This window comes from Pleurodeles waltl, chromosome 6 (assembly GCF_031143425.1).
Source record: "Pleurodeles waltl isolate 20211129_DDA chromosome 6, aPleWal1.hap1.20221129, whole genome shotgun sequence".
In the NCBI taxonomy this organism is placed as follows: domain Eukaryota; kingdom Metazoa; phylum Chordata; class Amphibia; order Caudata; family Salamandridae; genus Pleurodeles; species Pleurodeles waltl.
The window spans coordinates 3568728-3583284 of record NC_090445.1 but is presented as its reverse complement, the minus strand read 5'-3'; the positions used below and the strand labels follow the sequence as shown (position 1 = coordinate 3583284).

The 14557-nt window shown below is 54.7% G+C and overlaps 1 protein-coding gene across 13 annotated transcripts in view; it reads right to left on the bottom strand.

Annotated features, from left to right (window-relative positions):
• Positions 1-14557, bottom strand: part of ST6GALNAC6 (ST6 N-acetylgalactosaminide alpha-2,6-sialyltransferase 6) — a 227839-nt gene that overhangs the window by 59386 nt on the left and 153896 nt on the right. For 12 of the 13 annotated variants that reach the window (XM_069236937.1, XM_069236944.1, XM_069236943.1 and 9 more), the window contains 2 exons: positions 12302-12426; positions 7421-7600 (listed from right to left, as the gene is read on the bottom strand). In XM_069236937.1, coding sequence (XP_069093038.1) covers positions 7421-7600; positions 12302-12370 — 249 coding nt within the window. In that variant the 5' untranslated portion in view covers positions 12371-12426. The remainder of the gene's footprint in view (positions 1-7420; positions 7601-12301; positions 12427-14557) is intronic. The other variant, XM_069236950.1, reaches the window with a different exon arrangement.

Sequence of the window (14557 nt, the reverse complement as noted above, 5' to 3'; positions counted from 1 at the left end):
GGGTGCCCTCACACTAAGTAACTTTGCACCTAACCTTTACCAGGTAAAGGTTAGACATATAGGTGACTTATAAGTTACTTAAGTGCAGTGTAAAATGGCTGTGAAATAACGTGGACGTTATTTCACTCAGGCTGCAGTGGCAGGCCTGTGTAAGAATTGTCAGAGCTCCCTATGGGTGGCAAAAGAAATGCTGCAGCCCATAGGGATCTCCTGGAACCCCAATACCCTGGGTACCTCAGTACCATATACTAGGGAATTATAAGGGTGTTCCAGTAAGCCAATGTAAATTGGTAAAAATGGTCACTAGCCTGTCAGTGACAATTTGGAAAGAAATGAGAGAGCATAACCACTGAGGTTCTGGTTAGCAGAGCCTCAGTGAGACAGTTAGGCACCACACAGGGAACATACACATGCACACCTATGAGCACTGGGGCCCTGTGTGACAGGGTCCCAGTGACACATACATATAGGCCACAAACCTATGAGCACTGGGGTCCTGACCAGCAGGATCCCAGTGACACATAATAACCATACTGAAAACATGGTGTTTTCACTATGAGCACTGAGGCCTGGCTATCAGGATCCCAGTGAGACAGTGAAAACAGTGACAAAACACCCTGACATACACTCACAAACAGGCCAAAAGTGGGGGTAACAAGGCTAGAAAGAGGCTACCTTCTCACAGTGAGGCATACTCCTTCCCCTCAGTGTTACTGGATCCCTCCCTAGTGTGTCATGTGTACTGAGGTCATAGTGTTTAACTGATCCCTCCCCAGGCTGTGGCATACTCCTTCCCCTCAGTGTGTTACCTGATCCCTCCCCAGTGTGCCATATGTACCGAGGCCATAGTGTTTAACTGATCCCTCCCCAGGCTGTGGAATACTCCTTCCCCTCAGTGTATTACCTGATCCCTCCGCAGTGCGCCATGTGCACCTAGCCGACAGTGTGTTGCTGATCCCTCCGCAGTGTGCCATATACACCTAGCCCATAGTGTTTTACTGATCTCTCCACAGAGTGCCATGTACACCTAGCCCCATTGTGTTACTGATCCCTCCGGAATGTGCCATGTGCACCTAGCCCACACTGTGTTACTGATCCCTCCGCAGTGTGCCATGTGCACCTAGCCCACAGTGTGTTACTGATTTCTCTGCAGTGTGCCATGTACACCTAGCCCACAGTGTGTTACTGATCCCTCTGCAGTGTACCATGTACACCTAGCCCACAGTGTGTTACTGATCCTTCCACAGTGTGCCATGTGCACCTAGACCCAGTGTGTTACTGATCCCTCCGCAGTGTGCCATGTGCACCTAGCCCACAGTGTGTTACTGATCCCTCCGCAGTGCGCCATGAGCACCTAGCCAGCAGTGTTACTGATCCCTCCGCAGTGTGCCATGTGCACCTAGCCCACAGTGTGTTACTGATCCCTCTGCAGTGTGCCATTGCTGATCCCTCCGCAGTGTGCCATGTGCACCTAGACCCAGTGTGTTACTGATCCCTCCGCAGTGTGCCATGTGCACCTAGCCCACAGTGTGTTACTGATCCCTCCGCAGTGTGCCATGTGCACCTAGCCCACAGTGTGTTACTGATCCCTCCCCAGTGCGCCATACGTACTGAGGCCATAGTGTTTAACTGATCCCTCCCCAGGCTGTGTCATACTCCTTCCCCTCAGTGTTACCTCATCCCTCCCCAGTGTGCCATATGTACTGAGGCCATAGTGTTTAACTGATCCCTCCCCAGGGTGTGGCATACTCCTTTCCCTCGGTGTGCTACCTGATCCCTCCCCAGTGTGCCATATGTACTGAGGCCATAGTGTTTAACTGATTCCTCCCTAGGGTGAGGCATACTCCTTCCCCTCAGTTTATTACCGGATCCCTCACCAGTGTGCCATCTGTACTGAGGCAATAGTGTTTAACTGATCCCTCCCCAGCCTGTGGCATACTCCTTCCCCTCAGTGTGTTACCTGATCCCTCCCCAGTGTGCCATATGTACTGAGGCCATAGTGTTTAACTGATTCCTCCCTAGGGTGAGGCATACTCCTTCCCCTCAGTGTGTTACCTGATCCCTCCCCAGTATGTCATGTGTACTGAGGCCATAGTGTTTAACTGATCCCTCCCCAGGCTGTGGCATACTCCTTCCCCTCAGTGTGTTACCTGATCCCTCCCCAGTGTGCCATATGTACTGAGGCCATAGTGTTTAACTGATCCCTCCCCAGGGTGTGGCATACTCCTTCCCCTCAGTGTTACCTGATCCCTCCCCAGTGTGCCATATGTACTGAGGCCATAGTGTTTAACTGATCCCTCCCTAGGGTGAGGCATACTCCTTCCCCTCAGTGTGTTACCTCATCACTCCCTAGTGTGCCATATGTACTGAGACCATAGTGTTTAACTGATCCCTCCCCAGGCTGTGGCATACTCCTTCCCTTCAGTGTTACCTCATCCCTCCCCAGTGTGTCATGTGTACTGAGGTCATAGTGTTTAACTGATCCCTCCCCAGGGTGTGGCATACTCCTTCCCCTCAGTGTTACCTCATCCCTCCCCAGTGTGTCATGTGTACTGAGGTCATAGTGTCTAACTGATCCCTCCCCAGGGTGTGGCATACTCCTTCACCTCAGTGTTACCTGATCCCTCCCCAGTGTGCCATATGTACTGAGACCATAGTGTTTAACTGATCCCTCCCCAGGGTGTGCCATACTCCTTCCCCTCAGTGTGTTACCTGATCCCTCCACAGTGTGCCATATGTACTGAGGCCATAGTGTTTAACTGATCCTTCCCCAGGCTGGGGCATACTCCTTCCCCTCAGTGTGTTATCTCATCCCTCCCTAGTGTGCCATATGTACTGAGGCCATAGTGTTTAACTGATCCCTCCCCAGGCTATGGCATACTCCTTCCCCTCAGTGTGTTACTGATCCCTCCCCAGTGTGCCATATGTACTGAGGCCATAGTGTTTAACTGATCCCTCCCTAGGGTGAGGCATACTCCTTCCCCTCAGTGTTACCTGATCCCTCCCCAGTGTGCCATATGTACTGAGGCCATAGTGTTTAACTGATCCCTCCCCAGGGTGTGGCATACTCCTTCCCCTCAGTGTGTTACCTGATCCCTCCACAGTGTGCCATATGTACTGAGGCCATAGTGTTTAACTGATCCCTCCCCAGGCTGGGGCATACTCCTTCCCCTCACTGTGTTACCTCATCCCTCCCTAGTGTGCCATATGTACTGAGGCCATAGTGTTTAACTGATCCCTCCCAAGGCTGTGGCATACTCCTTCCCCTCAGTGTGTTACCTCATCCCTCCACAGTGTGCCATATGTACTGAGGCCATAGTGTTTAACTGATCCCTCCCTAGGGTGAGGCATACTCCTTCCCCTCAGTGTTACCTCATCTCTCCGCAGTGTGCCATGTGCACCTAGCCCACAGTGTGTTACTGATCCCTCCCCAGTGTGCCATGTGCACCTAGCCCACAGTGTGTTACTGATCCCTCCGCAGTGTGCCATGTGCACCTAGCCCACAGTGTGTTACTGATCCCTCCCCAGTGTGCCATGTGCACCTAGCCCACAGTGTGTTACTGATCCCTCCGCAGTGTGCCATGTGCACCTAGCTCACAGTGTGTTAGTGATCCCTCCGCAGTGTGCCATGTGCACCTAGCCCCAGTGTGCCATGTGCACCTAGCCCACAGAGTGTTACTGATCCCTCCGCAGTGTGCCATGTGCACCTAGCTCACAGTGTATTACTGATCCCTCCGCAGTGTGCCATGTGCACCTAGCTCACAGTGTGTTACTGATCCCTCCGCAGTGTGCCATGTGCACCTAGCTCACAGTGTGTTACTGATCCCTCCGCAGTGTGCCATGTACACCTAGCCCACAGTGTGTTACTGATCCCTCCGCAGTGTGCCATGTGCACCTAGCCCACAGTGTGTTACTGATCCCTCCGCAGTGTGCCATGTGCACCTAGCCCACAGTGTGTTACTGATCCCTCCCCAGTGCGCCATACGTACTGAGGCCATAGTGTTTAACTGATCCCTCCCCAGGCTGTGTCATACTCCTTCCCCTCAGTGTTACCTCATCCCTCCCCAGTGTGCCATGTGTACTGAGGCCATAGTGTTTAACTGATCCCTCCCCAGGCTGTGGCATACTCCTTCCCCTCAGTGTGTTACCTGATCCCTCCCCAGTGTGCCATATGTACTGAGGCCATAGTGTTTAACTGATCCCTCCCCAGGGTGTGGCATACTCCTTCCCCTCAGTGTTACCTGATCCCTCCCCAGTGTGCCATATGTACTGAGGCCATAGTGTTTAACTGATCCCTCCCCAGGCTGTGGCATACTCCTTCCCCTCAGTGTGTTACCTCATCCCTCCACAGTGTGCCATATGTACTGAGGCCATAGTGTTTAACTGATCCCTCCCTAGGGTGAGGCATACTCCTTCCCCTCAGTGTTACCTCATCCCTCCGCAGTGTGCCATGTGAACCTAGCCCACAGTGTGTTACTGATCCCTCCCCAGTGTGCCATGTGCACCTAGCCCACAATGTGTTACTGATCCCTCCGCAGTGTGCCATGTGCACCTAGCCCAAAGTGTGTTACTGATCCCTCCCCAGTGTGCCATGTGCACCTAGCCCACAGTGTTACTGATCCCTCCGCAGTGTGCCATGTGCACCTAGCTCACAGTGTGTTAGTGATCCCTCCGCAGTGTGCCATGTGCACCTAGCTCACAGTGTTACTGATCCCTCCGCAGTGTGCCATGTGCACCTAGCCCACAGTGTGTTACTGATCCCTCCGCAGTGTGCCATGTGCACCTAGCTCACAGTGTGTTAGTGATCCCTCCGCAGTGTGCCATGTGCACCTAGCCCCAGTGTGCCATGTGCACCTAGCCCACAGAGTGTTACTGATCCCTCCGCAGTGTGCCATGTGCACCTAGCCCACAGTGTGTTACTGATCCCTCCGCAGTGTGCCATGTGCACCTAGCTCACAGTGTGTTACTGATCCCTCCGCAGTGTGCCATGTGCACCTAGCTCACAGTGTTACTGATCCCTCCGCAGTGTGCCATGTGCACCTAGCCCACAGTGTGTTACTGATCCCTCCCCAGTGCGCCATACGTACTGAGGCCATAGTGTTTAACTGATCCCTCCCCAGGCTGGGGCATACTCCTTCCCCTCAGTGTGTTACCTCATCCCTCCCTAGTGTGCCATATGTACTGAGCCCATAGTGTTTAACTGATCCCTCCCCAGGCTGGGGCATACTCCTTCCCCTCAGTGTTACCTCATCCCTCCCCAGGCTGTGGCATACTCCTTCACCTCAGTGTTACCTCATCCCTCCACAGTGTGCCATATGTACTGAGGCCATAGTGTTTAACTGATCCCTCCCCAGGCTGGGGCATACTCCTTCTCCTCCGTGTGTTACCTCATCCCTCCCCAGTGTGCCATATCTACTGAGGCCATAGTGTTTAACTTATCCCTCCCCAGGGTGAGGCATTCTCCTTCCCCTAAGTGTGTTACCTGATCCCTCCCCAGTGTGCCATATGTACTGAGGCCATAGTTTTTAACTGATCCCTCCCCAGGGTGAGGCATACTCCTTCCCCTCAGTGTGTTACCTGATCCCTCCCCAGTGTGCCATACGTACTGAGGCCATAGTGTTTAACTGATCCCTCCCTAGGGTGAGGCATACTCCTTCCCCTCAGTGTTACCTCATCCCTCCCTAGGGTGAGGCATACTCCTTCCCCTCAGTGTTACCTCATCCCTCCCCAGGCTGTGGCATGCTCCTTCACCTCAGTGTTACCTCATCCCTCCACAGTGTGCCATACGTACTGAGGCCATACTGTTTAACTGATCCCTCCCCAGGGTGTGACATACTCCTTCCCCCTCAGTGTTACCTCATCCCTCCCCAGTGTGCCATATGTACTGAGGCCATAGTGTTTAACTGATCCCTCCCCAGGGTGAGGCATACTCCTTCCCCTCAGTGTGTAACCTGATCCCTCCCCAGTGTGCCATACGTACTGAGGCCATAGTGTTTAACTGATCCCTCCCTAGGGTGAGGCATACTCCTTCCCCTCAGTGTTACCTCATCCCTCCCCAGGCTGTGTCATACTCCTTCCCCTCAGTGTTACCTCATCCCTACCCAGGCTGTGTCATACTCCTTCCCCTCAGTGTTACCGAATCCCTCCCCAGTGTGTGAGATACTCCTTCCCCTCAGTGTGTTACCTCATCCCTCCCCAGTGTGTGATATACTCCTTCCCCTCAGTGTTACCTCATCCCTCCCCAGGCTGTGTCATACTCCTTCCCCTCAGTGTTACCTCATCCCTCCCCAAGCTGTGTCATACTCCTTCCCCTCAGTGTTACCTCATCCCTCCCCAGTGTGTGAGATACTCCTTCCCCTCAGTGTGTTACCTCATCCCTCCCCAGTGTGTGATATACTCCTTCCCCTCAGTGTTACCTCATCCCTCCCCAGGCTGTGTCATACTCCTTCCCCTCAGTGTTACCTCATCCCTCCCCAAGCTGTGTCATACTCCTTCCTCTCAGTGTTACCTCATCCCTCCCCAGTGTGTGAGATACTCCTTCCCCTCAGTGTGTTACCTCATCCCTCCCCAGTGTGTGATATACTCCTTCCCCTCAGTGTTACCTCATCCCTCCCCAGGCTGTGTCATACTCCTTCCCCTCAGTGTTACCTCATCCCTCCCCAAGCTGTGTCATACTCCTTCCTCTCAGTGTTACCTCATCCCTCCCCAGTGTGTGAGATACTCCTTCCCCTCAGTGTTTTACCTCATCCCTCCCCAGTGTGTGATATACTCCTTCCCCTCAGTGTTACCTCATCCCTCCCCAGGCTGTGTCATACTCCTTCCCCTCAGTGTTACCTCATCCCTCCCCAAGCTGTGTCATACTCCTTCCTCTCAGTGTTACCTCATCCCTCCCCAGTGTGTGAGATACTCCTTCCCCTCAGTGTGTTACCTCATCCCTCCCCAGTGTGTGATATACTCCTTCCCCTCAGTGTTACCTCATCCCTCCCCAGGCTGTGTCATACTCCTTCCCCTCAGTGTTACCTCATCCCTCCCCAAGCTGTGTCATACTCCTTCCTCTCAGTGTTACCTCATCCCTCCCCAGTGTGTGAGATACTCCTTCCCCTCAGTGTTTTACCTCATCCCTCCCCAGTGTGTGATATACTCCTTCCCCTCAGTGTTACCTCATCCCTCCCCAGGCTGTGTCATACTCCTTCCCCTCAGTGTTACCTCATCCCTCCCCAAGCTGTGTCATACTCCTTCCTCTCAGTGTTACCTCATCCCTCCCCAGTGTGTGAGATACTCCTTCCCCTCAGTGTGTTACCTCATCCCTCCCCAGTGTGTGATATACTCCTTCCCCTCAGTGTTACCTCATCCCTCCCCAGTGTGCACACCTGTGGGATTTCCGCCCCCAGGGTGGTGATGAGTGATGCTCTCCACACACCTTGTTCCCCTGCACGGGCAGGTACCCGTTCTTTGCGTCCACTTTCCTGAAGTTGGGCTTGTGCTGGGATTTCACCTTCAGGGATTGGAACTGGAAGTTTTCATTCCCATTGTTTGAGCTGTAGAGGATCAGGAAAGTTACCAGCGTGAAGAGGAGCAGGAAGATGGCGGTCTGCTGCCCCTGGGGATACCAAGAAGAGAGAGGTGAGCGCCCCAGTCTGCGAGGAGGGGCACTTGATCTATCTGAAGCTCCACTGGTGATTGCCTGCCGAGAGCCTCAGATTTTTAAAAGTGGGGGATCATTTCTTCATCCAGATGGTCATTGTGGAGGTGCATGCACAGATTGCCATTTCAAGCCTGTAGGACGTCTGGATTCCCAGTCAACCTTCCACTGAAAAAAGCCATTGCTGCAGTCTACAGTCCACTGCAGGGAGCCTCTGTCGAGTCTACAGTCCACTGCAGGGAGCCTCTGTCGAGTCTACAGTCCAAAGCAGGGGGGCCCTCTCTCCAGTCTACAGTCCAATGCACGGAGCCTCTGTCGAGTCTACAGTCAACTGCAGGGGGGCCCTCACTCCAGTCTACAGTCCACTGCAGGGAGCCTCTGTCGAGTCTACAGTCCAAAGCAGGGGGGCCCTCTCTCCAGTCTACAGTCCAATGCACGGAGCCTCTGTCGAGTCTACAGTCAACTGCAGGGGGGCCCTCTCTCCAGTCTACAGTCCAAAGCAGGGGGGCCCTCTCTCCAGTCTACAGTCCAATGCAGGGGGGGCCAGTCCAATGCAGGGAGCCCTCTCTCCCGTCTACAGTCCACTGCAGACCTCTCTCCAGTCTACAGTCCACTGCAGGGAGCCTCTGTCGAGTCTACAGTCCAAAGCAGGGGGGCCCTCTCTCCAGTCTACAGTCCACTGCAGGGAGCCTCTGTCGAGTCTACAGTCCAAAGCAGGGGGGCCCTCTCTCCAGTCTACAGTCCACTGCAGGGAGCCTCTGTCGAGTCTACAGTCAACTGCAGGGGGGCCCTCTCTCCAGTCTACAGTCCACTGCAGGGAGCCTCTGTCGAGTCTACAGTCAACTGCAGGGGGGCCCTCTCTCCAGTCTACAGTCCAATGCACGGAGCCTCTGTCCAGTCTACAGTCCACTGCAGGGGGGCCCTCACTCCAGTCTACAGTCCAATGCACGGAGCCTCTGTCCAGTCTACAGTCCACTGCAGGGGGGCCCTCACTCCAGTCTACAGTCCACTGCAGGGGGAGCCAGTCCACTGCAGGGGGGGCCCTCGCTCCAGTCTACAGTCCACTGCAGGGGGGGCCCTCTCTCCAGTCTACTGTCCACTGCAGGGGGGGCCAGTCCAATGCAGGGAGCCCTCTCTCCCGTCTACAGTCCACTGCAGACCTCTCTCCAGTCTACAGTCCACTGCGGGGGGCCCTCTCTCCAGTCTACAGTCCACTGCAGGGGGGGCTCTCTCCAGTCTACAGTCCACTGCAGCGGAGGCCCTCTTTCCAGTCTACAGTCCACTGCAGGGGGGGGGGCTCTCTCCAGTGCACTGCAGGGGGGGGGCTCTCTCCAGTCTACAGTCCACCGCAGGGGGAGCCAGTCCACTGCAGGGGGGGCCCTCGCTCCAGTCTACAGTCCACTGCAGGGGGGGGCCCTCTCTCCAGTCTACTGTCCACTGCAGGGGGGGCCAGTCCAATGCAGGGAGCCCTCTCTCCAGTCTACAGTCCACTGCAGACCTCTCTCCAGTCTACAGTCCACTGCAGACCTCTCTCCAGTCTACAGTCCACTGCGGGGGGCCCTCTCTCCAGTCTTCAGTCTACCCTGGGCAAGCCTCTCTCCAGTCTACAGTCCACTGCAGGGGGGGGGCCTCTCTCCAGTCTACAGTCCACTGCAGGGGGGCCCTCTCTCCAGTCTCCACTCCACTGCAGGGGGGCTTCTCTCCAGTCTACAGTCCACTGCAGGGGGTGGGGCCTCTCTCCAGTCCACTGGAGGGGGCCCTTACTCCAGTCTCCAGTGCACTGCAGGGGGGGGGCTCTCTCCAGTCTACAGTCCACCGCAGGGGGAGCCAGTCCACTGCAGGGGGGGCCCTCTCTCCAGTCTACAGTCCACTGCAGGGGGGGCCCTCTCTCCAGTCTACAGTCCACTGCAGGGGGGGGGCCTCTCTCCAGTCTACAGTCCACTGCAGGGGGGCCCTCTCTCCAGTCTCCAGTCCACTGCAGGGGGGCTTCTCTCCAGTCTACAGTCCACTGCAGGGGGTGGGGCCTCTCTCCAGTCCACTGGAGGGGGCCCTTACTCCAGTCTCCAGTGCACTGCAGGGGGGGGGGCTCTCTCCAGTCTACAGTCCACTGCAGACCTCTCTCCAGTCTACAGTCCACTGCGGGGGGCCCTCTCTCCAGTCTTCAGTCTACCCTGGGCAAGCCTCTCTCCAGTCTACAGTCCACTGCAGGGGGGGGGGGCTCTCTCCAGTCTACAGTCCACTGCAGGGGGGGCCCTCTCTCCAGTCTCCAGTCCACTGCAGGGGGGCTTCTCTCCAGTCTACAGTCCACTGCAGGGGGTGGGGCCTCTCTCCAGTCCACTGGAGGGGGCCCTTACTCCAGTCTCCAGTGCACTGCAGGGGGGGGGGCTCTCTCCAGTCTACAGTCCACCGCAGGGGGAGCCAGTCCACTGCAGGGGGGGCCCTCTCTCCAGTCTACAGTCCACTGCAGGGGGGGCCCTCTCTCCAGTCTACTGTCCACTGCAGGGGGTGGGGCCTCTCTCCAGTCTCCAGTCACTGCAGGGGGCCCTCTCTGGAGTCTCCAGTCCACTGTGGGGGGGCTTCTCTTCAGACTACCGTGGGGTAGGGTCTGCTGGATCCACTGGAGGGGTCTCTATCTAAAGCCTGCCTTGTGGGGGGTGGGGGTCTCCTAGATCCAAGCAGAGAGCCCTGTGCACCTCTCTCTCTCTTTGGAGGGGACCATGCCCTGGGTGCATAGCAGAGCAGCACCCCCTAGTCTCATGCTGGGGGTCTCACCGAGGTCACAGGCAGCCATGACAGCCTATGAAGGCTCGACCCTCCCCGGGTGGTCTCTAGAAGATGTAGACAGATCAGGCAGGACCCCCCAAGGCTGGCCCCTGCTCTCAGCTCACCCCGTCCTTCTTCACTAAAGCACCCCTGGGTGTCATGGGGGTTCTCCACCCGCAGGTGCGCGTGCTGATCCCAATATTGCAGATGTCACTTCGCCTGATATCGACACAATCCTGTCCCTTGTCCCTCCGGGTCCCACTCGCCTCCACCCTAGCCCGGGCCCGCTGCATGCGTCTTCTCTCTTTGCGAAGGTTAGTCACACTCAGGGGAGGGGGCGCTCGTCTGCATTTCTTTCCTACATTTTCTTATAAGCAAGGACTGCAGGGTTTTGGTCTGGATAATTTGCACTTCAGGGTGCACATTTGTCGATAAGGGACTCCATGAAGGAGATGAACTTCTGTTGGTATCAATATGAGGTGTCATCGAGATTAGGGTGGGAAGAGCTATGAAGGCCGTGGCTTCTGTGTCAAGGTTGGATGTGTCCCTGGATAATCTGTTCTCTTTCTTGGGGTGCCCAGATGTTTTGGTGTAAGAGTCAGGTAGAGAGAACGGGATCTCCAGTCGGACCACTCGACTGGAATGGGGTTGTAGGACTGTAGGTTGAGGGAACTGGAGAGGATCAGATCCAGAATGGTGCCTTTGGGGTGTGTGGGTTGATGGCAGCGTTGGAGAGCGTTGTCTGTGAGGTAGGAGGTGAACACGTCCACACAGCTGTTGTCGCACCCCCAGCGGACCTTGAAGTCACCAAGGAAGATAGTGTTGGCCGAGCTGAGGAGATCCATGCATTCCTTGAGCTGGGTGTTGCTTCCACCCGGTGGATGGTAACCCACAGTCAGTCTGATGTTGGAGGTGGTAGATGTGGACGCCTTCACTGGTCGTGAGTCGTTAGAAGGGTCCTTCTAGGAGCTCCTCCGTTCCCGATCCACCCCGGGACGCGCACAGAGGAGGCTGAAAGGGGTTGGTCTTGTCCGCATGGGTGAGAGGGGTGCACGCTTCAAGGGGTTTTCAGGGTGTAGTGGCTGTGGTACTGCAGAGAGAACTTGAGTTACACTCAGTTCTGCACATGAGGCACTCAATCAATCAATCAGTAATTTGTTAAGCGCGCTACTCACCCGGAGGGTCTCAAGGCACTGAGGTCTGCAGGACCCCACAGTAGAAGAGGCAGAAGGGGTGCTTCTAAGAGCTGCGTGCAGGATTCAGGAGGTAAGCAGTGGCACTCAGGGGCCAGGTTTACTGCACTCCTGCATCGCCGCTACAGCAAGCAAGGCAAGGCAGGGCTCAGGTGAGATTTACTACCCGTACAAAGCCACCTTTTGTGCTTAGTAAACCCAGAGTAACGCAAACCACTGCCTTGCGTCCCTCCGCATTGGGAGGCAGCAGCAAGGGCACTCCCTGCATCCACCCATGGATTCTGACACAATCCCACATTTATCGACGGTGGTAAACATGTGATTGGGTCAAAATGGTAACAAAGGGAAATATCTTAATTTCTCCCAGTTATTTCCTCTTTCTAAGGGTGCTGCATTCTGCAACAGAAACACAAAGGCGCCTTTAAGGATAGTTTTTGTGCCAGAGGATTCCCTTCCTGCACAAAAACAATGCTGCATGCAACGCAGGCCTCCTGGCACCATGCTGCCTGGGTGCCTGTGTTAGCGCCAGTCTTGCTGCGTTGCGTGGCATTTTGATAAATCAGTCCTCAGTGACGGGTGAAAAACACCCTGTGCCTCATGCAAAAGGCTTGTGAGGTACCCACAAAGTAACCCGCGCAGTATTCAGCAAGCTAATGGGTGGCACCTCTTGGCACCAGTGCACCAGGAGTGGGCAAGAACTCACCAGGGTACCTCCAGGGTCTTTGTTCCAGCTCACATTTCTCTTCCTGTGCAGATCTTTCTTCCGGCTCATGTCTTCTCTCTCACCACAGGCTCACCATGAGGCGTTCATCTTCCCAAGCCAGAAAGCTGTAAAGTAATGGAGAACAAGGGTGTGTGGTCAATGTCACAGGCAGAGGAGCACCTGGGGGCTCAATGACATGACTGAGTACAGTTTGTACTGCTCGTACCTCACCGACACTTGCACCACTCGTTCTTCACTGACAGTCGCACCACTCGTACCTCACTGACACGTGCACCACTCATACCTCACCGACACTCGCACCACTCATACCTCACCGACACTCGCACCACATGTACCTCACTGACAGTCGCACCACTCATACCTCACTCGTACCACACTGACACTCGTACCTCACCAACACTCGCACCACTCGTACCTCACTGACACTCGCACCACTCGTACCTCACTGACACTCGCACTACTCGTACCTCACTGACACTCGCACTACTCGTATCTCACCGACACTCGCACATCACGGACACTCGCACCACTCCTACCTCACTGACAGTTGCACCACTTGTATCTCACTGGCACTTGTGCCACTCGTAACTTACTCGTACAACTCATACCTCACTGACACTCAAGCCATTCAGACTTCACTGATACTCGTGCCAATCAGACCTCACTGACACTCAAGCCACTCATACTTCACTGACACTCGAGCCACTCATACCTCACTGACACTTGTGCCACTAATACCTCACTAACAGTCAAGCCACTCATACCTCACTGACAGTCAAGCCACTCATACCTCACTGACAGTCAAGCTACTCATACCTCACTGACAGTCAAGCTACTCATACCTCACTGACAGTCGCACCACTCATACCTCACTGGCACTTGTGCCATTTGTAACTCACTGACACTCGTGCCACTTGTACCTCACAGACACTTGAGCCACTCATACCTCACTGGGACTTGAGCCACTTGTAACTCACTGACACTCGTACATCTCATACTTCACTGACACTCAAACCACTCATATGTCACTGACACTCAAACCACTCATACTTCAATGACACTCATGTCACTCATACCTTACTAACACTCACACCGCTCATACCTCACTGATGCTCGTGCCACTTGTACCTCACTGAAACTCAAGCCACTCATACCTCACTGAAACTCGAGGCACCCATACCTCACTGACACTCGAGGCACTCATACCTCACTGACACTCGAGGCACTCATACCTCACTGACACTCGAGGCACTTGTAACTCACTGACATTCGAGCCACTCATACCTCACTGACACTCGAGCCACTCATACCTCACTGACACTCGAGCCACTCATACCTCACTGACACTCACACCACTCATTACTCACTGACACTTGTGCCACTCATACCTCACTGCCACTCGTGCCACACAAACCTTACTAACATTGGCACACTCATACCTCACTGATGCTTGTGTCACTCATACTTTGCTGACTCATACCATTCATACATCACTGACACTCGAGCCATTCATACCTTACTGACATTCGCACCACTCTTACCTCATTGACACTCGAAGCACTCATACCTCACTGACAATGACATCTGCTCCACTCATACCTCAGACACTTGTGCCACTCGTACCTTACTGACACTTGTGCCACTCGTACCTCACTGACACTTGTGCCACTCGTACCTCACTGACAATCGTGCCACTCGTACCTCACTGACAATCGTGCCACTCGTACCTCACTGACAATCGTGCCACTCGTACCTCACTGACAGTCGCGCCACTTGTATCTCACTGGCACTTGTGCCACTCGTAACTTACTCGTACAACTCATACCTCACTGACACTCAAGCCATTCAGACTTCACTGATACTCGTGCCAATCAGACCTCACTGACACTCAAGCCACTCATACTTCACTGACACTCGAGCCACTCATACCTCACTGACACTTGTGCCACTAATACCTCACTAACAGTCAAGCCACTCATACCTCACTGACAGTCAAGCCACTCATACCTCACTGACAGTCAAGCTACTCATACCTCACTGACAGTCAAGCTACTCATACCTCACTGACACTCGCACCACTCATACCTCACTGGCACTTGTGCCATTTGTAACTCACTGACACTCGTGCCACTTGTACCTCACAGACACTTGAGCCACTCATACCTCACTGGGACTTGAGCCACTTGTAAGTCACTGACACTCGTACATCTCATACTTCACTGACACTCAAACCAC